The sequence below is a fragment of the Salminus brasiliensis genome, chromosome 11 (assembly GCF_030463535.1).
Source record: "Salminus brasiliensis chromosome 11, fSalBra1.hap2, whole genome shotgun sequence".
In the NCBI taxonomy this organism is placed as follows: Eukaryota; Metazoa; Chordata; class Actinopteri; order Characiformes; family Bryconidae; genus Salminus; species Salminus brasiliensis.
The window spans coordinates 39,661,041-39,686,392 of NC_132888.1; the positions used below are offsets into that span (position 1 = coordinate 39,661,041).

At 46.0% G+C, this 25,352-nt stretch overlaps 2 protein-coding genes across 5 annotated transcripts in view; both read left to right on the top strand.

Moving 5' to 3' along the window:
- The first annotated feature begins 853 nt into the window (after window positions 1–853).
- psmd2 (proteasome 26S subunit ubiquitin receptor, non-ATPase 2) lies at window positions 854–11,839 on the top strand. The gene is made up of 21 exons (XM_072690855.1): window positions 854–1,043; window positions 2,930–2,986; window positions 3,118–3,282; window positions 3,395–3,516; window positions 3,897–4,121; window positions 4,992–5,150; window positions 5,592–5,736; window positions 5,847–5,907; window positions 6,019–6,165; window positions 6,288–6,394; window positions 6,487–6,614; window positions 7,209–7,296; window positions 7,593–7,755; window positions 8,099–8,200; window positions 8,305–8,453; window positions 8,543–8,626; window positions 8,954–9,122; window positions 9,392–9,486; window positions 9,567–9,693; window positions 10,382–10,500; window positions 11,077–11,839. Exons 1-21 carry the CDS (start codon window positions 939–941, stop codon window positions 11,257–11,259), a joined length of 2,700 nt encoding a protein of 899 aa, XP_072546956.1. The 5' UTR covers window positions 854–938; the 3' UTR covers window positions 11,260–11,839.
- A 7,749-nt stretch (window positions 11,840–19,588) lies between these two features.
- LOC140565070 (eukaryotic translation initiation factor 4 gamma 1-like) overlaps window positions 19,589–25,352 on the top strand; it is a 32,032-nt gene continuing 26,268 nt past the window's right edge. For 2 of the 4 annotated variants that reach the window (XM_072690856.1, XM_072690857.1), the window contains exons 1-6: window positions 19,589–19,966; window positions 23,958–24,018; window positions 24,144–24,280; window positions 24,572–24,655; window positions 25,010–25,042; window positions 25,308–25,328. In XM_072690856.1, the coding sequence (XP_072546957.1) occupies window positions 24,188–24,280; window positions 24,572–24,655; window positions 25,010–25,042; window positions 25,308–25,328 (231 nt within the window). In that variant the 5' untranslated portion in view covers window positions 19,589–19,966; window positions 23,958–24,018; window positions 24,144–24,187. The remainder of the gene's footprint in view (window positions 19,967–23,957; window positions 24,019–24,143; window positions 24,281–24,571; window positions 24,656–25,009; window positions 25,043–25,307; window positions 25,329–25,352) is intronic. The other 2 variants (XM_072690858.1, XM_072690862.1) reach the window with 1 other exon arrangement.

Consider the following 25,352-nt stretch of genomic DNA (forward strand, 5'->3'; position numbering starts at 1 on the left):
TCCTTTCCTTTTATTAAACTCTTGGAAATCTCTTGGGAATGGTGAGGATTCCTCCATCCATGAAACTGTCGCTGTGTAATTAGCAAGCAGTTGCACTTCTCCCTGCGCTCGCTAGAGGGCGACATTGCTCACACCGCATTTTACCGACACCGCGCAGAAGAAGTCAAGCGCTCCTACCGGTGGTGTACGGTTATTCGCTCCCCGGCAAATCCGACACCCCCGCTTTCCAGCTGCACTCTGATTGGTGGAGGTGAAGGCCCTCAGACTGTCAACGGCTGCGGGGAAGCGCCACCGTTCTGGGGGCTGTTTCCAAGTGCCTGAATCGAGACAATATTTTATAGAACAGCAGCGAGATTAATTTAATCAAAAAATATAAAATATAATCTAGATAATAATAAAAGTACATATTTGAGCATATTACGAACATGGCGAATATTTATAATGCCATTGAACAAGTACAACGGAATTCATCGCGCCGTATTAAAAGACATACGTAAAAATATATATATATGTAAATAGATAAAAAACATATAACTATAGTTTTATGCAAATTTATTTATATATATATATATAAAAAACCTTCGATATATAGCAAGTTTATGGCACTAGTTACCGATGCTACGTTTGTTGCCTTTTGCAATTAAGTTAAACTAACTATCTATCTAACTGTTCTCTTTATATTCGCTGTATATAATTCATTAATTAGCCTGACTGATTAATTGTTTATATTATTATTATTATTATTGTGTTATTATTTTGTGTGTGTGTGTGTGTGTGTATTTACGCGGCCGCCTGTAAAGGGTCCTTGGGGTGCAAAGTTCTGCAGGGTGGTGGTTGTTAGCACAACACGCCGGCGGCCGCATTAGTGTGTGTGTGTGTGTGTGTTTTCCTTTATTTCGGGTAGAGGAGAAATCCTGGAGAAACGACGACCGCGAACGATGGAGGAGTCTAAGAATAAAGATAAAAAGCAGCCCGAGAAGACGGAGGAGAAGGAGAAGCAGCCGGCCGGGAAGGAGAAGGAGAAGAAAGAGGAGCAGGAGCTGGTGAGGAGCACGAATCTGCCGGAGAGCGCTGCGCTATTTTGCCTGAGTCACTGCCGAGGCTGCGGGGGTCTGAACAGACGGGGGAGGATGGGGGGTTTAATAAGGGTGTTAAAGTGCGTAGAATGAGTTGAATGTGCTGGCAGGAGTCAAATGCTGGGGTTTGAGGGTTAAAATCGCCGGAAAAACAAAGTTATAAGCTGAACTTGGCTTCTTGTGACAATTGTTCCGTTCCACCTTAAATGGTGCAGTAGTTACATTCTGGCGCCTCAGGCGCCAGAATGTAACTACTGCACCATTTAAGGTGGAACGGAACAAATCCCGAAACTGACACTGAATCGGTGCCACAGTCATTTTTAAAACAGAAAACCCCCTCAAATCACTCTAATAAAGCATTTATTACCAAATTAAACCTTCATAATCTACCAAACTTTAATAAATTAATAAATAAATTTGAGTTATACCGCTGTTTATTTCTCCCAGGCCAGCTAACCTACCTTAGTCACTGTCTGTCCATCAGACTGCAGCTATCTATGCTATGCTAGCTATATTCGCCAGCAGTTTGAGCCCCATGTAAAGAATGGCAGATATTAAGCTGTTAATAAATTAATAATCACTAATAAATGAAGTTAATTTGTGATTTAATAAACGTTTAACCCGCTTGAACCAGAGTAGCGAGTGCTACGCTACGGTAACTTGGCTAGCGCTAGCTAGCTAGCTAGCTGTCCTAGTAGCTAACCAGCTAGCTAGCTAGCTAACTGCTGACTCACTCTAATAGCGATGTCAAAACTTCATATTTTAATAATTTGTTGTATTAGGCAGCTGATATTACTGTAAAAATGGCCTTTCTGTAATAATATGAGGTTAAGTGGATAATAATTTAATGAGGGCTTTATTTAGCTTAGCTGACAGGACGGCAGCTTCGTTAGCCTTGTTAGCTAGCTAGCTAGCTAGCTAAGTAGATAGCTAGCTTTGCTGCTATGTTTATTTAGCTATTATTTTGAGGTATTATTTGTTTAAGAGGAGTAAATAGTGATATATAGGTGTTTAAATAATAATTATGATATATATATATATATATAATTATATAATGTTATACACCATACCGTTAGATAGCCATGTTAGCCTGACTGGCTAATTTCAGCTCTAGTCAGAATTGGTCCTCTGAAGAGTTTATGAACTAGCTATATTAAATGGTAATAAAGGCTCTGTTATCATAATTTTAAGAATATTTGACCTAATATTAAGCTTTATAAGCCATTTAAGGTGTGCAGGTGTCTAAGGCAAAATAGCCCCCATAGAAAATCATCCGTTTCCTCAGATTTCTCTCTATTTTACCCTCAGGATTTCACCTAACACCCATAAATGACTAGTTTGGATGGTATTAAATGGCCAGGATCCTCCTGGTGACCCCTGCGGGTCTACGGTGACCCACAATGTCGCACCAGACCCCCACTGTAAATGCCATGACGCTTTTATTACACCCTAGTGACTAGACCGCTGTGCTGCTACAGTGCTGTTCCGATTCGGACCTCTGGCGCTGGCCGACAAAGCCGCGACTGGACCAGCCAGCCCCGCCGTACGAAGGCCGCCCGGTACCAAGAGCCCTTGGAGCTTCAAGTACGGCTCGGCTCGACCCGCCATCCTTTAAGATCCACGGAAGACGAGCGTCCAGACTTTTTCCTGGGCGAACGTCCCCTCGCTGAAGACCCAGCTCTTTCGAGAGTGCTTGGGCGAAGTGTAGTGTGGAGTATCGTGATATCTGAGCTTAGAGGGTTAGGAACTAGCTAAGGGTATTTTTCGGAGTCCAAGAACTGACCCTGTAACTAACTAACTTCTGTGCCTGAAGTCTCTCTTTCTGCTCTGATTTTGTTCTGTTTGTTTTGTAGTCTGAAGAGGACAAGCAGTTGCAAGAAGAGCTGGAACTGATGGTCGAGAGACTTGGTGTAAGTACAGTGTCTAGCTGGAGTCCTTCTTGGCGGTAGATGTACTGTGTGTGTGTGTGTGTTTGTGTGTCCAGTCGATGTCGTGTATACAGTAGTACACAACGCTCTCCCTCGCTTTTCTCCACTCCCAGGAGAAGGACACCTCTCTTTACCGGCCTGCGCTCGAGGAGTTGCGTCGGCAGATCCGTTCCTCCACAACCTCCATGACCTCGGTGCCCAAACCACTGAAGTTCCTGCGACCGCACTATGGCAAGCTTAAAGAGATCTACGACGGGATGACTCCAGGAGAGAATCAGGTGTGTGTGCACGAATGAATGAATAAATGACCACGGTCAGAAAGCTTATTTTGGTAAATTACCTACCGGACTGCCTTGCTCTATGATGACCTATGTTTTCATAATTTCTCAGAGCTTCTGTGCTGATGTGGTCTCAGTCCTCGCCATGACTATGAGCGGCGAGCGGGAGTGTTTGAAGTACCGTCTGTTGGGCTCTCAAGAGGAGCTGGCGTCCTGGGGCCACGAATACGTCAGGTAAGGATTTCTATGAAAAATTTCCAGTCACAGGGTTGTGGGTTCAATGCCCTAATCTGGCACCGACGTGGTGGAACGAAATTCCCCTGGGTCACTCGCTATCGTCAAACCCAGACTGAAGACCCTCGTCTTCTAAGCGGCTAGCAGTCACTGTTTGGCCCATAAGCAAGGCCGATAACCCTCTCAGGGGCACCGCACGCTGACTGACCCTTGGCTCTGGCCCTGGCTTTTTAAACTGGGACATGTAAAGAGCAGAGTTTCTGTACCCCTGCATCAAGACGTCTCGTATCGTTCGAGATTTCCTCAGAGGTCGGGTAAACATCGCTGTAAGCTCTTCGTTACGCTAATGCTTGTTGCTGTGTGCGTGTGTGTGTCCGCAGGCACCTTGCAGGAGAAGTGGCTAAAGAGTGGCAGGAGATCGAGGAGGGCGATAAGGTTCAGCAGGAGACTCTGCTGAAGCTGGTGAAGGAGATCGTGCCCTACAACATGGCTCACAATGCCGAGCACGAGGCCTGCGACCTGCTCATGGAGATCGAGCGGCTAGACATGCTGGAGATGTACATCGACGAAAACGCGTACGCCAAAGTCTGCCTCTACCTCACTAGGTGAGTCTCTGCCTCACTCGCTCTCACAGCCGAGGCCCAGAGAGAGCACAATTGGCCTTGCGCTCTCTCCAGGGTGGGTAGATGGCGCTCTCTCTTCCCCCAACATTGGCGGTTGTCGTGATGCACAATATGCTTCTCTAAACATTTGGAGGGTAGTGTCAGTGCTTAATAAACACTGATCCACTGCAGGTTGCATTACCAGCAGCGTAGTTAGACTGGTTCACTGTATTTACTGTACTTAGTCTGGGAGAGGATCTAAACAGTAGTTTTTTAAGAATCTGTCACTACTGATGTATTTAGTTTGTGATTGCATGTGTCATTATAATTGTTTGTGTGTATCGTGATGCAGTATTTTTGCCATATTGCCCAGCCCTACCGTATCTGCACACAATAGAGAGCACCGATACCATAAAGCTTACTGATGTCCCACTTATGAAACCAAACTTCTAAACAACCAGTAAAAGCCAGGCATTCAACTTTTTAATACATTTTTAGCACTCTTTATTTCCATGTGGGGTTGTATTTTGGTTCTGAAACCAGAAGATGAGTTTCATGTGTTTAAGCATTGTGGCAATTGTTTCCCATAGTTTGCTAGTTTTGGAATTCCTCAACTGCTAAATTCTGCTCTTTCAAGTGTATTATATCTTATTAAGGATCAGATATTAAAAAAAAGTGGAACACTAGAAATATTAGGATACCGTCTATCCAGTGGTTAAGTCCGATTTGGTATCGGCAGATACTTGAAAGTCTGGTATCGGAAAGGAAAAAGTGGTATTGGTGCGTTCTTATTTGTTTCAAATGCTTTTTTAAAAATTATTTTTAATGTGTATCCTTATCCTTATACATCCTCTGCTGTTATTTCTGACCCAGCTGTGTGAGTTATGTTCCTGAGCCGGAGAACTCGGCTCTGCTGAAGTGTGCGCTGAACATCTTCCGCAAGTTCAACCGCTACCCAGAAGCCCTCAGGCTGGCGCTCATGCTCAACGATGTGGAGCTGGTGGAGAACATCTTCACCTCCTGCAAAGACATGTAAGACCCCAACTAACCTTTCACACTCACTGCTGGACCATACACCAGCTCTGAGGACTTGTATGACCAATTTAACGTATTCGCCCCCTTTAAAGTGGCTGGGTGAGGTCCAGGCTGTTGGTGCTAGTAGTCTCACAGTCAGTGAGATGGACATCACCTTGATGCAGTGATTCGTAGTATAGAGACATTTGTCTGGAAAGTCCAGTCAATCAGTAATCAGTATTCCTTAACGAATCCATAAAACCCCACTTTTTTACACCCCACCCCAAAAAAGTGACCATATAGAGCATACAGCCAACCGCAATAAACGTGAGAAGCTCTACCAGCAGGTTGGCCCAGATCTGCTTACGAGATCCAGGGTTAGGTTTATAGACAGACAAGCCCTCGGCCTTTACATCCTGTTCTGCTCAAGCTGGAACTCTCTTCCTCTCTCGTCTGTAGTGTGGTTCAGAAGGAGATGGCATTCATGCTGGGCAGGCACGGCATGTTCCTGGAGCTGAATGAAGACGTGGAGGACTACGAGGACCTGACGGAGATCATGTCCAACGTGCAGCTCAACAGCAACTTCCTCGCCCTCGCTCGTGAGGTGAGTGCGCTCATGCGTCCAAGTCAAGGCGGGAGCCGAGCTTGGAGTTCTCTGTGAACGTCGTTGGTTGGTGCTGATGCACGTTGTCTGTCGGCTTCTTCTGTCCACAGCTGGATATCATGGAGCCCAAAGTGCCGGATGACATTTATAAGACCCACCTGGAGAACAACAGTGAGTTCTGCGTAATGAGCTTTGCTGCTTCCTGGCGCTCGTCTTCTCTTTTTACACGTCTTTTAATGAAAAAATGAAGGTAATATTTCAGATTGTCTCGTTTTCTGGCAGGGTTTGGCGGCAGCGGGTCTCAGGTGGATTCTGCTCGTATGAACCTGGCGTCCTCGTTTGTGAACGGCTTTGTTAACGCGGCGTTCGGACAGGACAAACTGCTGACTGAGGACGGCAACAAGTGGCTATATAAGAACAAGGACCACGGTACCCCCCCCCCCCCCCCTCCTTTAATTTTGATTAAATATCCTGATGGTTTATTATTTTATTAACGTTGCTGGTTGTTTTGCCATGGGTAGGTTAGTTTGACGTCCTGCTTGTTTGTGTAGGAATGCTGAGTGCTGCAGCATCTCTGGGTATGATCCTGCTGTGGGACGTGGACGGAGGCCTCACTCAGATTGACAAATACCTTTACTCTTCCGAAGACTACATCAAGGTATACATTCGTGCTCCTCATGTACACTCGATCACTCCAACGTGATTCCAGCGTGGATCTCCCTCCATCTCTCTCTCTCTCTTTATGTCTAGTCTGGGGCCTTGTTGGCGTGCGGTATAGTGAACTCGGGAGTGCGCAACGAGTGCGACCCAGCTTTGGCCCTTCTCTCGGACTACGTCCTCCACAACAGCAACGTCATGAGGATAGGAGCTATCTTTGGGTAACGCATAGATTGACAGCTTCATTGCATGCGTAAGGTTGGTAGTAACTTCAGGCTCCTGCAGATGGCGCTGCGCAAGCATGATCAGATTACATATAAATACCTTCAGGGTGTGTGACAGAACTCAGACTTGGTACGGGTAAAAGGAGTGCCTGCATTTGGGCGTGCGAAAGACCATACTGTGAATAAAGGAGCTGAATCTGCAGGAGTCTGGAAGCTTACGGTCATACGGGTCTACCAGCAGTGGCAGAAATCCCTACAGTCTACAGGAAAACCTGTAAGTGAAGCGATTTTCATTCACAAGTCCGTTCATCAGTTTTGTCTTACGACCTCAATTCTGAGAAGGATCTGGGGTCTATGCCACTGCTGGTAGGCCTGTATGACCGTATGCTTCCATACACAATACACCCATCATTCTCAGATAAAGCCATCTGCAGGAGCCTGAAGTTACTACCCGCTTAAACACATAATATACATGATATATATTATTAAAAAATATGTAGTAAAGTTACCACAATGTTTAAACTCCTGACCTTATTAACTACATTTTAACTACATCAATGTAAATAAATGTGACCTTTTATGTTTACTTAGCCTGGGTCTGGCCTACGCAGGCTCGAACAGAGAGGACGTCCTGTCACTGTTGCTGCCAGTCATGGGAGACTCCAAGTCCAGCATGGAGGTGGGTGTGCCCCTGTCTTTCATTTATTCACTGAGAATTTTAAAGGGCCAATATGTCCTCATATGAGGAAAATGTGATGTAATGTAGAGCCTGTTAAGGTCAAGACAAAATGCAGGACTGCCAATCGAAACACGTCTCATTTGCATACCAGTCTCACAAGTACAGCCTGTTCTTCAGCCATTGTACCTGAAAACAGCAGTTTCAGCATCATCCTCTTCTTTACCTTCAGATGACTTGTCTGTATCTCTCAGCTTGTCCACAAAAGCATGCGTGTGATTGTCTCTGTGTGTGTTCAGGTTGCAGGTGTGACTGCCCTGGCCTGCGGGATGATCGCTGTGGGCTCCTGTAACGGTGACGTCACCTCCACCATTCTGCAGACCATCATGGAGAAGAATGAGCAGGAGTTGAAAGACACGTATGCTCGCTGGCTCCCCCTCGGCCTCGGACTCAACCACCTCGGTAAGGGCGGTGCGATTCGTGGGCGGGGTTTCGGTTGCAGGTGGGCCGCATATTATAGCATCGTTTTAACACTGTAATTATTCCCATGTCTTACCGGATGGTGCGGCTACACTGTGCCGTTCACCAGCTGGTTAGCTTTTAGCCTTGCCCCTACTCACTTCCCTTGGTTTGGCTTTCTTGAGTCTTACGGTGGTCCAGTTTGATTATGAGGGAGCTGATGATTGAGGTAGGCTAGAGTTAGCCTTAGCCTAGCGCTGATCTCCATCGGCTAGTCTCTGCGGCCTTTGCTTCGTCTTTGTGAGGCTTGTGAATTTGATGTTTGGGTGTGTGTTATGTTATACAGGTAAAGGAGAGGCAATTGAGACCACATTGGCTGCTCTGCAGGTTGTCCCAGAACCGTTCCGTAGCTTCGCAAACACACTTGTGGACATCTGTGCTTATGCAGGTGAGTTTATATACACACACACTCCGCGCTGGTTATCTGGCTCGTGATATCTGGACGGTTCTTGCGTCCACCGCGTCTTCATAGTGTCTCGTTCTCTCTCCCAGGGTCTGGTAATGTTCTGAAGGTGCAGCAGTTGTTGCACATCTGCAGCGAGCACTACGACAACACAAAGGACAAAGACGATGACAAGGACAAGAAGGACAAAAAGGACAAAGACAAGAAGGAGAGCGCAGCAGATATGGGCTCCCACCAGGTGTGTGTTTTTGCGGTTGTGATGAGTGTGTATGAACGCCAGGTTTGGACTGTATCACCACGGGCTTTTGACCGCTCTCTCTTGGGCAGGGTGTGGCCGTGCTGGGGATCGCACTCATCGCGATGGGAGAGGAGATCGGGTCAGAGATGGCGCTGCGCACTTTTGGCCACCTGGTTAGTCATTCCTTAAGCTCCACCTGTTTAGCTAAGTGGCCCACAGTGCCCTGGGGCTGAGGTCCAGCACAGTCTGCTGATTTCCCTGCTCCAACAGATCTACTATGTGCAGAGTACCCCTCACTGTGCTCAGGTGAAAGCGATTCTGGGGACTTATGCTTCAGATATTTGGGGGCATCCAGCTCTGGAAGCATTTTAAGCAGGTTCAAGCAACGTTAGCACGTTGTCTTACTAAAGATGCGAACTTCAGATCTTAAACCTTTGTGTGTACGACGTTCTCAGGTGCAGCCTGATTTATCCCTGCTGTCTCTCCCCCTCTCTTTATAGTTGCGGTACGGGGAGCCCACCCTGCGCAGGGCGGTGCCATTAGCCTTAGCTCTGATCTCCGTTTCCAACCCCAGACTCAATATTCTGGACACACTCAGCAAGTTCTCCCACGACGCCGACCCCGAGGTGTCCCACAACTCCATTTTCGCCATGGGCATGGTGGGCAGCGGTGAGTCCCTAGGAATATATGCATGTACATGTGTGGATCTGTGGTGTCTGTAAAAAGTACCCCCATTATAACCCATATTAGTGGAATATCCTCTAATATTGCTCTACTGCGGGAGTCCACATGCTCCCTCACCTCTTCTCAGCTTCTCAACAAATGCATACTGAGGTGTGAATTACAGTCCCCACCAGTAGGGGGAGCGCTGATTCTCCCATAATGCTGCTCTAAAGAGGAAAGGGTCGTTTGAATCCGGTCCTGTCTTCTGTCCACAGGCACCAATAACGCACGACTGGCAGCCATGCTGCGACAGCTGGCCCAGTACCACGCCAAGGACCCCAACAACCTCTTCATGGTCCGGCTCGCACAGGTTTGTGCCCCTCCTAGTCGTTCCCACATACTCGCTTGAGACCTTGTGCTCAACCTAACGTTCTTTTTCACTTCACCTAGGGTCTAACTCATCTGGGGAAAGGGACGCTGACCCTGTGTCCCTACCACAGTGACAGGCAGCTCATGAGTCAGGTGGCAGTCGCCGGACTCCTCACGGTCCTAGTGTCCTTCCTCGACGTCAAAAACAGTAAGGAAGTATACTTCTCTTTCTCCTCGTGTCCCTCCTGTGTTTTCCTCAGAGAGTTCAGAGCAGCAGCAGATTAGCTGTAGTCGTGTTACTTAAGGTTCCCCTGGTTGGGTGGCAGCTCGAGTCGAGTCCAACTTAATTGTACGGTGCTTATTTATTTTATTTATTTATTTTTAAAACCAATAAGACGTGAAACCACAAAGTGAAGAAGGGAAAGCTTCCTCAAAGTTGGAGGAACCAGGACTTAACACAGGGGACATGTCCTCCCTCTGATCAATACCACTTAAAAATGACTAATAAATGGTATGAAGGCACCTTTATGCCGCAAGGTGTACTAATATCATAGATACCCTTAGCACTTGTACTAGTGATGAAGAATTTTTAATAACAATATGAATTATAATTAATATAATATAATTGACCATAATAACCAGGACATGTATAGGTAGCCTGAGAGTAAAGTCTGAGAATGTAGGTAGGCAGGTAGTCCATTTCTAAGCACCGGTGTACTGATATAATAGTAATAGTAAAATATAAAGAATTTACAATAATTAGCAATTAAGGAAATTATGGATATTAATAGTTATTAAAAAGAATGACCATATCCAGGCAACCTGACCCCACAGTGGAGAAGACGGGATTGTGAAGACTGACTGTCCTTCATTTTTCTTTCCCCCTCTTTCTGCAGTAATCCTGGGAAAGTCACACTACGTGCTGTACGGGCTTGTAGCAGCGATGCAGCCTCGCATGCTCGTCACCTTCGACGAGGAACTCCGGCCACTGCCAGTCTCTGTCCGGGTGGGGCAGGTGAGTGCTGATGGTGCTGTGCTTAACGTAGGCTGCCACTGGCAGGCTTTTATAGCATGCGTTCTTCAAAATACCTTCTCCGGAAGGCATTTGCTGGCTGAAGTCGACAGCGCAGTCTTTTTAGTTTGGAGGCCAGGGTCCCCAAAAAGCAGCGGGGGCTTATATCCCACCACGTAGAGCTCAGGAGTCTCAGACGGGCAATATGTGGTTTCCGTGTAAACACACAGCATGTCAGAAACCTCATAAGCGAGTCTAGCTAAGGTTGCTTCGCTTGGCCCGGTTTGAGCTCCGAATGGACCCACGGTTCGAATTGTGCCTGAGGGACCACAATTGGCCTTGCTAGCTCAGGGGGGGTAGATCAGGGCACTGTTCAGTCAGTGTGAGATGGTGGTTGGTTCTACTCATTCTACTGATTTCTAGAGTGTTGGATGTGATGGGAGGAGTCTACTGAAGAGTGTTCTAGGTAATTGGCTATCTACAATTGGGGAGGAGAAGGTGGGGAGGGGGGTTACTGCATCTTTGGTAACCTTATACAACTAACTCCCTTCGTTTACCCTTGATTCTTTCTCTTTCTAGGCTGTGGATGTCGTAGGACAGGCAGGCAAGCCTAAAGCAATCACAGGCTTTCAGACACACACCACGCCAGTGCTGCTGGCTCACGGAGAGAGAGCGGAGCTGGCCACGGAAGAGTACCTCCCCGTCACACCCATACTGGAGGGCTTCGTCATTCTGCGCAAAAATCCCAACTTCGATGCCTAGATACATATATATATATATATACACACACACACACACACACACATGCACACACTCTCATGTACTCTGGTGGAGTGTTTCCCAGTCCTGGTCATTGTGTAAACCCCCTACCCCGTCCTCTGCACTTCACAATTCTGTCGTTTCCCCGCAGTCGCCACTCCTGACTGAGCTCGTCTTGCTCATTAGCAGATCCTTCATAAGGTCGAGTACTGCGCTACTGTGGGGAAAATTGATCTGTCCCAATGCTTGGGAATCGGAAACACTCTTCTCATTCAGTACACACACACACACACACACACTTTACACTCATTCGTACCCGGGACCTCCACATGTGATACTTTAGAAGCCTCCATTCATTCTTCCCCAGGCTTTGGCCACAAGATTGGTCCTGACAAAATCTTGTCCATTCGTGACGCCCGTTATAAGAGCAAGGTTCCTTCTCTCTTTTTATAAGTAGCTCATGAGGAAAAACAGTAAAGTGTTTGCTCAGTTCCTGCTAATTATTTCTTATTTTGTTGGTTTTGTTATTTTACTGTAAAAGGTTGAGATATAAAAAGAATTCAATGGAAAAAAATCTGGTCAACATGTTGAATTATTTGGTCGGTTGACGCCTTGTCGTTTTAGCAGGAGGATCGTACTTTTGAAATGAAACCAGTAGGATTCTCAATGTAAGCAGCCGTCCAATCAAAGGGAACATGAGAAGCTCTACGGTATGGAGTGGGCGGAGCCTCCTAAAGTAAGGTGTGCAATGCTTGGAGAGACAAGGGGTTCTACAAATAGAGAGATTTAGTGACCATCTTACAAAACTCTCCAAAAATGCTTTCACTTTCATTATGTGCATTATTTGGCCACGCCCACTTTGAAGAGTGTTTTGTTTTTTCCTGCCTTTGTTGGAATTTCCAGCCATTTACTATCAAATTCAAAGTGGAAGGATGCTGATTATAAAGAAGCTAGCTATGCTAACCCAACCTTCCTACAGGCTTTTTAACGGTAATTAGATGTTAAATATCGTCCATATGTCTGATCTTAGCATTTTGTGGAGGGGGAAGTCGGTGGGGAAGCTCTGGACACGCCCAAGAGCCTTACAAGTAACCAATGTGTCGGTTTCACGGTTACTGTGGAAATGTAAGGCAGGATGAAATGGCTTCATGGACAAGAACTGATATGGAAATGAGCTTGCTGCTAACCAACAAGCTAGACGATCTGGGCAAAAGTATTGGGACACCTGATCATTAGTTGTTTTTTTTCTGGTATTAAAAGAGTTTATCCTGCTTTTGTTGGAGTAAATGTTTCTCTACTGTCCTGCGCATAATGCTACCACCCCCATGTTTCACCCTAGGCATGGTATGAGTCCGGTTTGCTGTTTTTGCAAAACTCCAACGTAGGTAAAATATGCAGTAATTAGACCTGTCCAATCCTCTTTAACTGGACTGTCTGATCTCTGAACTGAAACTCGAGTAGAAAACACAACCAGACTGAAAATATTTGGGGAGAAAGTTTATTTACAGTAAAAGTAAAGGACTGGAAAGAAAATAAGGCAGGAGGTGAAGACAATCCCATCATTTGGTCACAAGCCAAGTGTTCTGCTATGGTTCCCAGATTAGATAAACTAACAGCTCTGTTCCACTTCCGCTACAGGAGGAGCTCGACGTCTAGAACGATGGAGCTCAGCTCATGTAAAGACCCAAGACGGGTCAGACGATCCTGACTGAGGCAGGCATGTGGAGATAGCTTCTCTAGGAGATGCTAGGCTAAGGGTGCTAACATACACTAGACTTCGCAGTGACCAAATTCTGAAATTGTAAAGAAACCTGAGGAAGAATGTGGGGAAAAGATGGGGGAGGGGTTTATTAGGTTTACGCTAATTTACACGTGTTTTTCCAAGCTCCGCCCCTTACCTGAAGGCGGAGCTCTCTGAGCTTTCGGTATAGTGCTTCAGTAGTCGCCGTATGCTGCCTGATCTTGGATCCTCCTGTCCTAGACTGGCTCCAGGTTCGGCTCCCTGGGAGGCGTCTGATTCCTGTTCTCAGGTCAGTCCTGCTCCCAAGATGTCTCCAAATCCAGGGTCTCTCATGTCTTCTGTCCCCATGTCCACAGTTCGTCCATGTCCTCTACATCTTCCTGATCCTGTTCCCAGATTCATTCCTGCGCGTGTTCCTGTTTTCAAGGTCGTTCCAAAATGCTCCTTTCGGTTCTCGTGGTTGTCGGACTGCCAGCTGCCTGTTGCGTCTGGTCTTCATGCAGAAGCTGAAGAGCTCAGATCAGGGGTGGAGCTTGGAGGGGCCCGGCGAACACAGGGCCGGTCCACATACAAACATAACGCACATTGATCGAGGCCTTGTGCAATGCCTGACCGGTCCAGCAGAGGGAGCGACCATAACAGAAGTCAAGGAGCAGCCCTTAAAGCACCACATGGGTGGGACGGGCAGCCCTTGCCCCCATTTGGCCACCTTGGGGGGCTGGATTGGGGGAGTCTGGTATGATGGCTCCCTCTGCTGGTCCTGTCAGGCATTGCAAATGGTTTTAAGTCATGTGCATTATGTTTACTTAGGGACTGGTCACATGTCTGCCAAGCCCTTCAAGCTCCGCCCCTTAAATTAAGGTGATGATGAGACTCACCTGCCTCCCCTGGTCTGAGCTCCTCAGCTCCTGCATAAAGACGGGGTTCTCTGAGGGTTCTGGACGGTGTCTCGTTACTGTGTGCTGACGGTTTGTTAATAGCCGTGTTAATTCTGGTTCTGTTCGGGTTCTAGCTTCTTGTTCTAAGTTTTGCAGCCTGGCGTGGTCCATTACTTTCGTTCTGAGCCTAGTTCTCATATACAGTCAGGACAATAAGTATTTGGACAGTGGAGTCGTTCAGCTTCAATTCTAGGGACGTTGTTAGAATCCGGGTCCGAGCCTCTTTTGAGCAAGCCGATGGCGACAGTGGCAAGGAAAAACTCCCTCAGAGCGAGAGGAAGAAACCTTGAGAGGAACCAAGACTCAAAAGGGGAACCGGTCCTCCTCTGGTCGACACCGGAGAGCAGCACAGAAAACGTCAGTCGTCTTCCGTGGAGCGACTTTGATCCAATTGGCTGGGGATTCCTAAACGGTGTACAGGGTCAAAATGACAAGATCTGTCTCACCGTCCAAATACTTATGGCCCTCACTGTATAGACATCTAATCAAAGCTCCGTCTCTCGCGCATCCAGATTCTCCTCAGGCTGGGTGGATCTTCATGTTGCAGCTGCAACAGCAGAAGGCCTTTTTAACCTCCTTCCACGCCCGCCTGAAAAAGCCTCGCACCCGGTTCTTCTGCTTCTTCTTGGGCTCATCTGTAGCCTCGTCTCTGGATGCTGGCTCTATGAGGTTCACCCCAATAGCGTCAACATCCAGTCCTGGCTCTGGCGGGGCAGAGGAGACCATCTGAGGACATGAAGAGTCCCCCACTCTGTCACCCAAGAGTGCAGGCCCAGGAGTGCAGTCCTCCTCCACATGCTGGTGGAGCGCACTAGCAGGAGAGTCCGTCTCTCTCTCCTGCGCTTGGTCCTCTGCTCTTGGAGTCTCCTCCTCAACAGACTCCGCCCCTGTCGTGCCCCTCGAACCGTCGCTTGGGGAAGATGTGGAGGTTCCCTGGGAGGAGCTGGATGAGGTGGACAAGTCAGGAATTCCTTGCAGCATCTTCTCAAGGACGTTGAGACGGTCTGAGGCCTCCAATGTTTCTGATCGTTCTATTTGGGCCCTGACATCTTCCAGAAGTTTGGTGAGGAGGTCCAAATACGTCTGGGTTACAGGGAGCAGGACTGAGATTGGGACGGGTTTTTGGGTCCCAGTTAGATCAGGACTGACCTCCACGAGCCCTTCCATGGTGTTATCAATAGGCTCCTCTGGTGTCTCTGCCACCGCAGCTTCACTTGACCTGGACAGGGGAGGGGAGCTTACAGAGGTCCTGGAAGTTCCACTGGTGCTCACCAACAGACTGGGTCTGTTGGTGGTTTCTGATGGAGATGGCTTCCTCCACTTGTTCTTGACGGCCCGGGTGTAGTCCGTGTACTGCCGGAACTCCTTCCGGGAGCACAGCACCTGAAAGAAAGGCTTAGTTTAGAAGCTTGTCTTTGAGTATGGACTGTTTTGAGGGTTTACGCTAGGCTGGGGCGGTGTACCGGTAATACCGTACACCGCGGTGTTTAGACTGGGCTGTCTGTGAGGCCTTGCGTTCAGGCCTTGAGGTGTTGAGTCCTTCATATCTGAGCTCGGCTCCCTACCTTCTCGTCCTCCGTAATCAGACCCTGTTTGAGCAGGTGTTGTTTCTTCCCTCGTCGGCGGAAGAAGGTCTTGAGGTAGGGGTCGTGAAGGCTGCTGTAGGCGCCAGGAGTCACGTTCATGTAGGGGTCGGACAGGTCGAACCCTGGCGTTTTCTGAACGAGCTGTGGGAAGAGATCACACGGTCCATTTAGTACACGGCACCGACAGCGCTACTCTACCAACACTTGGGTTGTGTGTGAAGGAGAACAAGACCTAGTAACTGTAGACACTTACACTCTCTCCCAGTTTGCCCCTGGAGTACTTTGCAGAAGCTCCAGGAGGAGCGCAGCCCTGTGGTTTGGGGAAGGAGCGGCCGCCGCCAACCTTGCCCTTCTGCGACATCTGGAAAGTGGAGAAAGCACAGTGTTACTAGAACCTATATATTTATAACTATATAAATACATGATAAATATGTTAATGAGTCTGACTACAGTAGCCAATCATACTATTGTTGTATTTTAAGTTTTATTATTTAATTATTTTATAGATAAGTGCAATAGTTTTCGTGCAGGAAGCATCCAAAATAAATTACGGTGGCCAAAACACTCCCATAGGAATGCACTGAAATGTGTCCGTAAACTTTTCATCCCACCAGAGTGTTTGAGGACACATCTCTATTAGCCCAACCTACTGCATGAGCTAATGGTCCAGCCATAGACCATAGCAACACCTTAGCAACCAACACATATCACTCTCTAGTTATGGATCAGTAAAAGTATTGGTGGTAAACACTGCACATCATGATCAGCTTAACGATGGTCTTAATGACTCGGCTGATCAGTAGTGTTGTGTTTATGAGCTCTGAGCTCCACTCACAGCTTTCTTCTTCTCCTCCTCCATTTCCAGTCTGACTGAAGCGCTGACGTCTGTCCCTCACGCTCTCCACGCTGGAATGAGCGCCTCTGACCCGCGCGCCCCAAAAAGAACCGGAGCATAGTGATGTCACAATGCACCTGGAACAAGCCCCGCCCCTTGGTTACTGTCGCTAAGCAGGTCAAGCTGTGGTCAAGAACCAGTATAAGGAATTTTAAGTTATGAATAAAATACTGTTTTTTTAATTATTATTATTATTTATTTACAATAATATTAATATGAATATTCAAATATTGAAAACTGTAAGCATAATAACCATCATTATTAAAGAGGAAAATACTTGATTTTAATTACTAGTGTTTACTTAAGTGTATCATTGTATTACTTATGACAACTAATGATTAAAAAAAAACATTTAATAATAATAATAATTATTATTATTATTATTAGTGGTAGTATTAATAATAAGAATACTATTTATAATCAGTAGAGAGTGTCAGGCCATCGTTACCACGCTTTCCCCCGGGCCAATCTCAGGACTCGGCCTCAGGTCCAAATAAAGACTTGCCTGCTCACAATTCACGGCACCTGGGATACCAGGATACAACATATGGACTAAAGTATTTGGACGCCTGCTCATTCATCGTTTCTTTGTTTGTTTTTTCTCTTTCAATAAAGTCTTGCATTGTCCATCCCTGCAAGTGTTTCTAGTTCCCTGCCACGCCTAGCCAGCATGACATTAAGTAGATTATACAATAAAATGATAAAAATTAGCAAAACAATGCGATAATCATAACAATAATTCATGATAATAATAATAATAAACTGATATGATGTAATATTATGTAAATAAAAGATTGAATATGAGCTGTTAAGAACAAAAACTATGCAATATAGAAATATGACATTTTAAATAATACAGTAATAAATAATGTAATGTAAATAATACACAAAGGAAACAATTATTTAATAATAATTATTAATAGTACGATTAGTATTATTATTGTTCTAGATATTGGGGAAAAATGTATCATGGAAAAAAAATAGTGTCTGTAATAAATACAATTGTGGTTATTGTCGTTAACTACTACTACAACTATCACTACCACTACTACAGCTACTGCTACTACTATTACTACTACCACTAATACCACTTTCAGGCTGGAGAGTTGAGCAGTCATTAAAAGGAGAGAGCCAGAAGGTAACACAGACATGGGAGCACCCTGCATCACTGGCATTCATTCAGTCTCACCCTGCTGAAGCTTCCTGAATTCTGGGTGTAATTTCAGTTATTAACCATAGATCATAATCTACATATAATCTATATACATGGACATTTTACTATATATTTAATGAATGACTTGTAAATAATCGTAAAACAAAACAGTAAAAAAAAAAATGAAACCCCTCTGAAGATGTCTGAGTCGAAACTGCTTACACGTATCTGTTTCCTTCTGATCTGAAACTCCACCTGAAACTTTATCCCCGTTATGTGACACAGTTGGACCCCAGCTGGCAGCTATTTTCTACATCGGAAACGTCCTGCTAATGTAACTTTGTATAAAAGCATTGACCTTGTACACGGTTACAGTACAGTATAAATGACTAAAATGACTAGGCCTCATTCGCGTATGGCTTCAACTTGTGATCTGATCCATCACATCTTTAGAATCAGTATTTAAGTACTGTATCAGTATAGCATCTATTTATAGCAGTTTCATATCTAATTAAATCAGAATTAAATCCAGTTTTATCAGCATCATATCATATCATAGGCATCAGGATTAAATCCGTATTTCAGTGTCAGTACTGCAGCTAATTGTATCAGTATTACAGCTAACTGGATCTATCGGTATCAAATACATTTTATAAGTATCGTATCTAATTCTTTCAATATTGTATCTAATTGTATTCGTATTGTATTTATCTAATCTGAGTGTTTCAGTATTATATTTAATTCTATAAAAACATTCAATTCTATCAGTATTGCATCTAATTCTGTTAGGATTGTATCTAACTATGTAATTCTATAAGTATTTCTTCAGTATTGTATGTAATTCTATCAGTGTTACTGTAGTATTGTATTGATCAGTGTTACTGTAGTATTGTATTGATCAGTATTACTGCAGTATTGTATTGATCAGTATTAATGCAGTATTGATCAGTATTATTGTAGTACTGTATTGATCAGTATTAATGCAGTACTGTATTGATCAGTATTACTGTAGTATTGATCAGTACTGTATTAATCAGTGTTACTGTAGTATTGATCAGTATTACTGTAGTACTGTATTGATCAGTATTACTGTAGTATTGTATTGATCAGTGTTATTATAGTATTGTATTTATTAGTGTTACTATTGTATTGTATTGTATTGATCAGTATTAATGCAGTACTGTATTGATCAGTATTACTGTAGTATTGATCAGTATTACTGTAGTACTGTATTGATCAGTATTACTGTAGTATTGTATTGATCAGTATTACTGCAGTATTGTATTGATCAGTATTAATGCAGTATTGATCAGTATTATTGTAGTACTGTATTGATCAGTATTAATGCAGTACTGTATTAATCAGTATTACTGTAGTATTGATCAGTATTACTGCAGTACTGTATTAATCAGTGTTACTGTAGTATTGATCAGTATTACTGCAGTAATGTATTGATCAGTATTAATGCAGTACTGTATTAATCAGTGTTACTGTAGTATTGATCAGTATTATTGTAGTATTGTATTGATTAGTATTACTGTAGTATTATATTGATCAGTGTTATTATAGTACTGTATTGATCAGTATTAATGCAGTACTGTAGTAATCAGTGTTACTGTAGTATTGATCAGTATTATTGTAGTATTGTATTGATCAGTATTACTGTAGTATTATATTGATCAGTGTTATTATAGTACTGTATTGATCAGTATTAATGCAGTACTGTATTAATCAGTGTTACTGTAGTATTGATCAGTATTATTGTAGTATTGTATTGATCAGTGTTATTATAGTACTGTATTGATCAGTATTAATGCAGTACTGTATTAATCAGTGTTACTGTAGTATTGATCAGTATTAATGCAGTACTGTATTGATCAGTATTACTGCAGTACTGTATTGATCAGTGTTACTGTAGTATCACTATCGCATCGCCACGCTGTATCTCTGCCACGTGACAGGGAATTCCTCGCGTCATTAAACCGGAAGCTGTCTCCCAGGTTTCCGGCAGGAAGGATTGTGTCCGGTCCTGCGGACTGAAGGAGAGTGAATCGCCATCTCTGATCTGCTGCTGTTTGGAGTTGGAGTGTCTCCTCCGGCCGGACACTCGCCGCTCACCCTCCGGACTTCTCGGCTTTTCACGCTGTTGGTTTTTGAGGACTGCCTCTGCTCGGGCGCGCGGCAGCCGGCCTCTGCGCGTGGCAGTGTGTGTGTGTGTGTGTTTGCAGTCAGGCTCAGTAATGTGAGTGTGTGTGTAGGAGAGAGAGAGTGTGTGTGAGAGACAGAGAGAGAGAGAGAACTCGCAGCTCCTCGTTTGGCTCCTCTGATTAAGGGACAGGAGATCATTACTGCTCTCGGATATCCAGGACTAACAGGGGCCCAGATCCGTCACACCAAGTAAGGTTACACACACACACACACACACACACACACACACACACACACACACACACACACACACACACACTCGACCCCCTTATCCAGCTCCTCGGTTTACCTTAACCACAATATAACCAAAATTGTGGCGTGTCAACCCCGAGCTTAGCTGTGTAGCAACGTGACTATTCGACTAGCCTGCTTTAATGTTATGTAGCCATTAAGTTAGTCGTGCAATTCACACACTTGGTGTGTGTGTGTGTGTGTGTGTGTGTGTGTGTCACGTCGTCGCTTTATGGCTTACTTAGTAGTGAGTAAGCAATAAAACAGCCGGTGAGCAAAGCAGAGCTAAGCTGGCTAACCTAGCTACGTGACGCGGCGACGGTGTGTTCGCGATTAATCGCTATATTTGCTAATGACAACAAACCACAGACGGCTTTACTGGCTCTTACCGGTGGTTTCTCAAGCCTGTCAGTGGTTTCCCTGTCTGTGGGATTGGTGTTGTGGTGTGGAATCGGCGCAGTTTTAGCCTGTGGTTGAGTAGCTTAATCTTAAACATTTATCTAGCTTGCTAGTTAGGATAACACCTCGATTAATCGCCAGACTAGCTGCCTAATATCACGCAGCTAACCTAGCTAGCTACTTTATTGTGCATTTAACGCGCTGTTAACGTGTTTTAAACGAGGATTGCCTGGGAAATCAGCCAGGCCCGAGGCAGAACACAGATTTGCGGTCAAAACATCAACCTAAACCTGTTTAAATGTTGTTTTAAAGTGGATATGTTTACTGTAGGCATTATTCGGGATTATTCGTCTGCCTGATTTTAATGCTGTTTGTGAAGATTTAGTCTATTCAAGCTCTATAACAGCTTTAATAGTCATATTTGTGCCCAATGACTCATTTTATTCTTATTTTTTTTTCATAATTAGTACCGAAATGCCTAAATTGTCTGCACTGACCGGAGCGATTAATCGCGACAGCTAGCTAGCAACTATTGTAGTGTATTAGAGAGATCTCTGAGGTAAACTTTCACCAATTTAGCCCTGTTAAGTTATAAACACTCTCCAGATCTCCTCTCCAGGTGTGAAAACGCTTAAAAAGACCCTTAAAATGTTCTTTATACTCTTATATTTGTGTTTTTGTGCGGTTTTTGAGCTGGAACACGCCGACTCGCGCTGTCGTGGTGCTGATCAGTGGGCCTGATAAGTTGCCAGCTGGCTAAATGCAAAGTCCAGTCCTCTCCCAGGAGCCGAGTTGACCACGACACAGCTGCACACCGCTGTATCTTACACGGCCGAGTGTCCGGCGGGCATTTTTAGTGGGTTTTGAGGTGAATGTCAGAGATGACACGTCAACAAACCGGGGGGATTCAAGGCCAAGTGGCGGGGAGTAAACCGGGCTAGCCTGACTAGCTAGCTAGCTAGCGTGAGCTCACAGGCGTGTAACTGTCCAGAAAGTCGACTCTAGCCGGCCGGGCTCGGGTAAACGGCGGTCAGCTGCTGCCGAAGCCCGGTTCGGGTGTGTTGGGGCGCTGGGTTTGGGTTTAAACGAGGCGGATTTCTGCTTCGGGACAGTCGGAATAGCACCGGCTTCTGGCCGAGCGGCGCATGCGCGCCGGGTTCACGTGGGGCTCCGTCTGCCGGCGCGCCTGTTAGCAGCGGTGCTATTCGCCTGTCCTGCTGGATCTGTAGCTGTCTCTCGCTCTCGGTGTCTCTGTCTTTCTGTCTTTTGTCCCTCCGGTCTTATTCTGTCCCCTCTTTGTTCTATTGAGCGTCTGTCTTCAGCCCCCTCCTCTCAGATTCAGGGCTGGTCTGCACAGCTTCAGGGCCTAAGAAGGTAAAAAGGAACCTCAGTTTAAACCGTGTGTCAATTATAATTACAGGAAAGGATGAAAAACAGTAATGTTGGAGAATGTAACAATAAATCATATAAAAATAGATGGGAATCTAGTCATATTTTGTGCACTTGGTCTTGGCACAGTGGGGCTGGGGCATTGATGAGGGCTGAGGTGAGGCTTTGGTGAGGGGTGAGGGCTGAGGTGCTGAGGCTTGAGGTGAAGGCGAGGGCCGGGGGGGTGCCGGGGCTTGGGCCGAAGGCGAGGGCCGGGGTGCCGGGGCTTGGGCCGAAGGCAGGGGCCTGGGGGGGGTGCCGGGGCTTGGGCCGAGAAGGCGAGGGCCTGGGGGGGTGCCGGGGCTTGGGCCGAGAAGGCTGGGGCGAGGGCCGGGGTGGGGGGCGGTGCTTGGGCCTGGGTGCCGAGCTGATCGAGCTGATGGACCATGGAGAACGGTACCGGCCTCAAAAACACTGATCGGTTCATCTGTGGTCAACACGCCTGTCTGACGTGTTTCCAGACAGCTCAGTACAGTGTTCCTAATAAAGTGGTCGGCTTAAAGAATGGGAAAAACTGCTGTGAGCAGATTCAAGAACTTCTCAGAACTTTTGCCTGGACCTCCTGAACTGTGTATAGATCAGAATTCATTCATACAGAATCGGACCTGTCCGAGTCACACTGACCACTACACTGGAGGTGTGTGTTTTTTGGGGGGGGGGGGTTCTGAGTGTTTGCTCAGTGTTAGTCACCAACGCATGACCATTACTTTACAGTGTGTAGGCTCGTGTTGCAGCAGTGTTACCAATGGAAACGGGCTCCAAAGGTCTCCACTGTGAACATGGCGGCATGGAGCTCTAAAAGAGGCTTGGATGTGATTTGAGCTGTGTGTGTGTGTGTGTGTGTGTGTGTGTGTGTGTGTGTGTGTGTGTGTGTGTGTGTGGGGAAGGGGAGGGCAGGGGGGTTTTCTCAGGTGTATTTATGCAACCCCATGTCTGAACTCCCCAACCCCCAACATATCCAAGGTACTGAATTTCCCAACCGGCTCTTTCCAAACTACCTGCTAACGTTCATTGCTAACGTGGAGGCTCATACAGTTGGCCGCTCCTGGGTGGCTGTATGAAGAGTGTGGAGTTCCACGTTGATTCAGTGCCAGGAGTTTCTAAATTAGCGACAGTGCTGCATGCCATGCTTCCTGTAGCTTGCTGACTTCCCGTACACTGAGTGTACCCTACCGTGCAAAAGCCTGAGACTACCCTTCATTTGCAGAAGATCCAGAAGTGCCTTGCAAAAAGTGAAGTATCCAACCGTCCATCTGACGGCGTCAGACTTGTCTAGCTTACGTTGTTTAATTGAATATATGGCTGCGAGTAGCCACTGTTTTTCTGTCGATTATTTTTTGCAATTAGTCGATTAATCGATTCGATTATTTCCCTCCAAGCAAGCTGAATTGAGCAGTCCCATAAAGCAACATTACTTTTCTGGCTTTGTAAAACTATATATATCCAGGGAACACAGAAGTTTCCCCAAATAAAAAATAAAATTGTAAAATTAATAAGATATTCTGGACCTTGGCACAGTGTTTTCTGGACGCATGACTTCAGATATTCAAATATGAAGCCGAAGAGGAGCGTGCAGGAGCAAAACCGTGGAAAACGCTCCTACGTCCACTCGCTCCGTGCCGTAGTGTTTAGCCTTCTAGCTAACAGACTAGCCTGAAAAGTTCTGGAAAGGTTCACGTACAAGCTCGTCTGTCAAGCATGGTGGAGGTAGTGTCGTGGCTCGGGCTTGCAGGGCGGCTTCTGGAACAGTTTCACCGATCTTTACTGATGATGTGGCTCAAGAGCCGGCAGAAGTTAACCTGGCTGAGGTACGGTCACGCCGGGGGGCGCTCTCCCCTCTGGAGGGTGGTTGTCTGTGGTGATGTAGCGCTGGTCCAGCACGTCCAGCACCTCTCCTGCTTCCCTCGCTGCCAGTGCTGGACTCTGGACCAAGAATGACGTCATCTGGTTTAGGAATTTTTCTTCCCCCTTATACATACACACACACACACACACACACACACACACACACACACACACACACGCTGTTGTCAGTGTGCAAGAGTGTGAGCAGTTGATCTTTGTGATCCGTTATCCGTTAACTTTGCCCTCCCCCCCCCTCTCTCTCCTCTCCCTCTGATAGGCTGATAGACAGCTGGAGCAGGAGAACTCGGCGTCCCACCTCTGGGACCACCACGCTCGGAGTGAGTTACTGTGTGTGTGTGTGTGTTCTGATGTAGAGCTGTTTTGATTGTGACAGTCTTAAGTAATGTTTTAATATTTAAGAACTTTCTCTCGCGCCCTCTAACACACCCTCTCGCTCCCTCAGCTTTTCTCAGCAGATGGGTGAGCCTCAATGCGGAGCCAGATGAAATGAATAAAGCACCACAGTCTCTGACAGGACCTCCCTCCACCTCCCCCCACCCCTCCGGCCCCCTTCCCGCCCCTTCCCCAGGCTTGTCCCAGGTGACTGGAGCACCACACACACACCTTTGACGTATCAATGACTTTGACTTAATAGTCATCAGGGTTTATTATTTGTATTATTTATTCTGTATTTTTTTTCTGCTTGTTTAATTTTCTTATTAGTTTATTTCATTTCAGTATATATTATAGAATAATTAATGTATTTTTAATAATGACTATTTATTATTTAAAAATTAAAAATGTATTATGGTTATTTATTTCTGGTTTTATTTATTTATTTATTGTTGTTGTTTTTGTGGCTAATCAGCCTCTTGCCTTTTCCCCCCCCAGCCGAATTTCCCGCCCACTCAGCCCCCGTCCGTGGTGTTTGCCACACCCCCTCCACAAATGAACCCCTCAGCCCAGCCCCGACAGGTACGTCACCTTGAACCAGCCCTGCCTCCTGAGCCGGTGGTCTGCCCCTCTAGTGTGTCTATGTGTGTTTGTTTATGGGTAAAGTCAGGACCTGTGCGCCAGGCACCGGGCAGAGCGTAGCGTGGAGCAACCCGCCGCCTTCGGTTGAGTGCAAGCGGACGGTTGCCTGAATCCTCCTGGCTTTTTGGCTGTGGAAACGCTGTGTGTGTGCGCTATTATCTCTGTGTGTGTGTGTGCGCGCTATTATCTCTGTGTGTGTGTGTGTGTGCTATTATCTGTGTGTGTGTGTTTTCTGCTTCTGTCTGTTGAACACTGATGTGTGTTTGTGTGTCTGGCTCTCTCTCTCTTTTCTAGTTTTCCCCTGGTGCTAGAGCTTTACACCAACAGGTACTAACTTAGACACGCCCTCTCTTGCACACACACTCATGCATGCGCAAACATTCGGGGGGGTGGGGGGCATGCACATGCGTAGACCCTGTTTTTCTGTGCATGCTGCAGTTGTGATAACTCTGCTTGTGGTTAATATGCACTGTCTTTGTCCTTCTCCTTTCTCCCTCCCTCTCTCTCTCTATTGCTGTGTGTGTGTGTGTGTGTGTGTGTGTGTGTGTGTGTGTGTGTGTGTGTGTGTGTGTGTGGTGCTGTGCTGCTGAAGGGAGGATTCAGGTCACTGCAGGTAACCCTTCCTCATTCCTCCTCC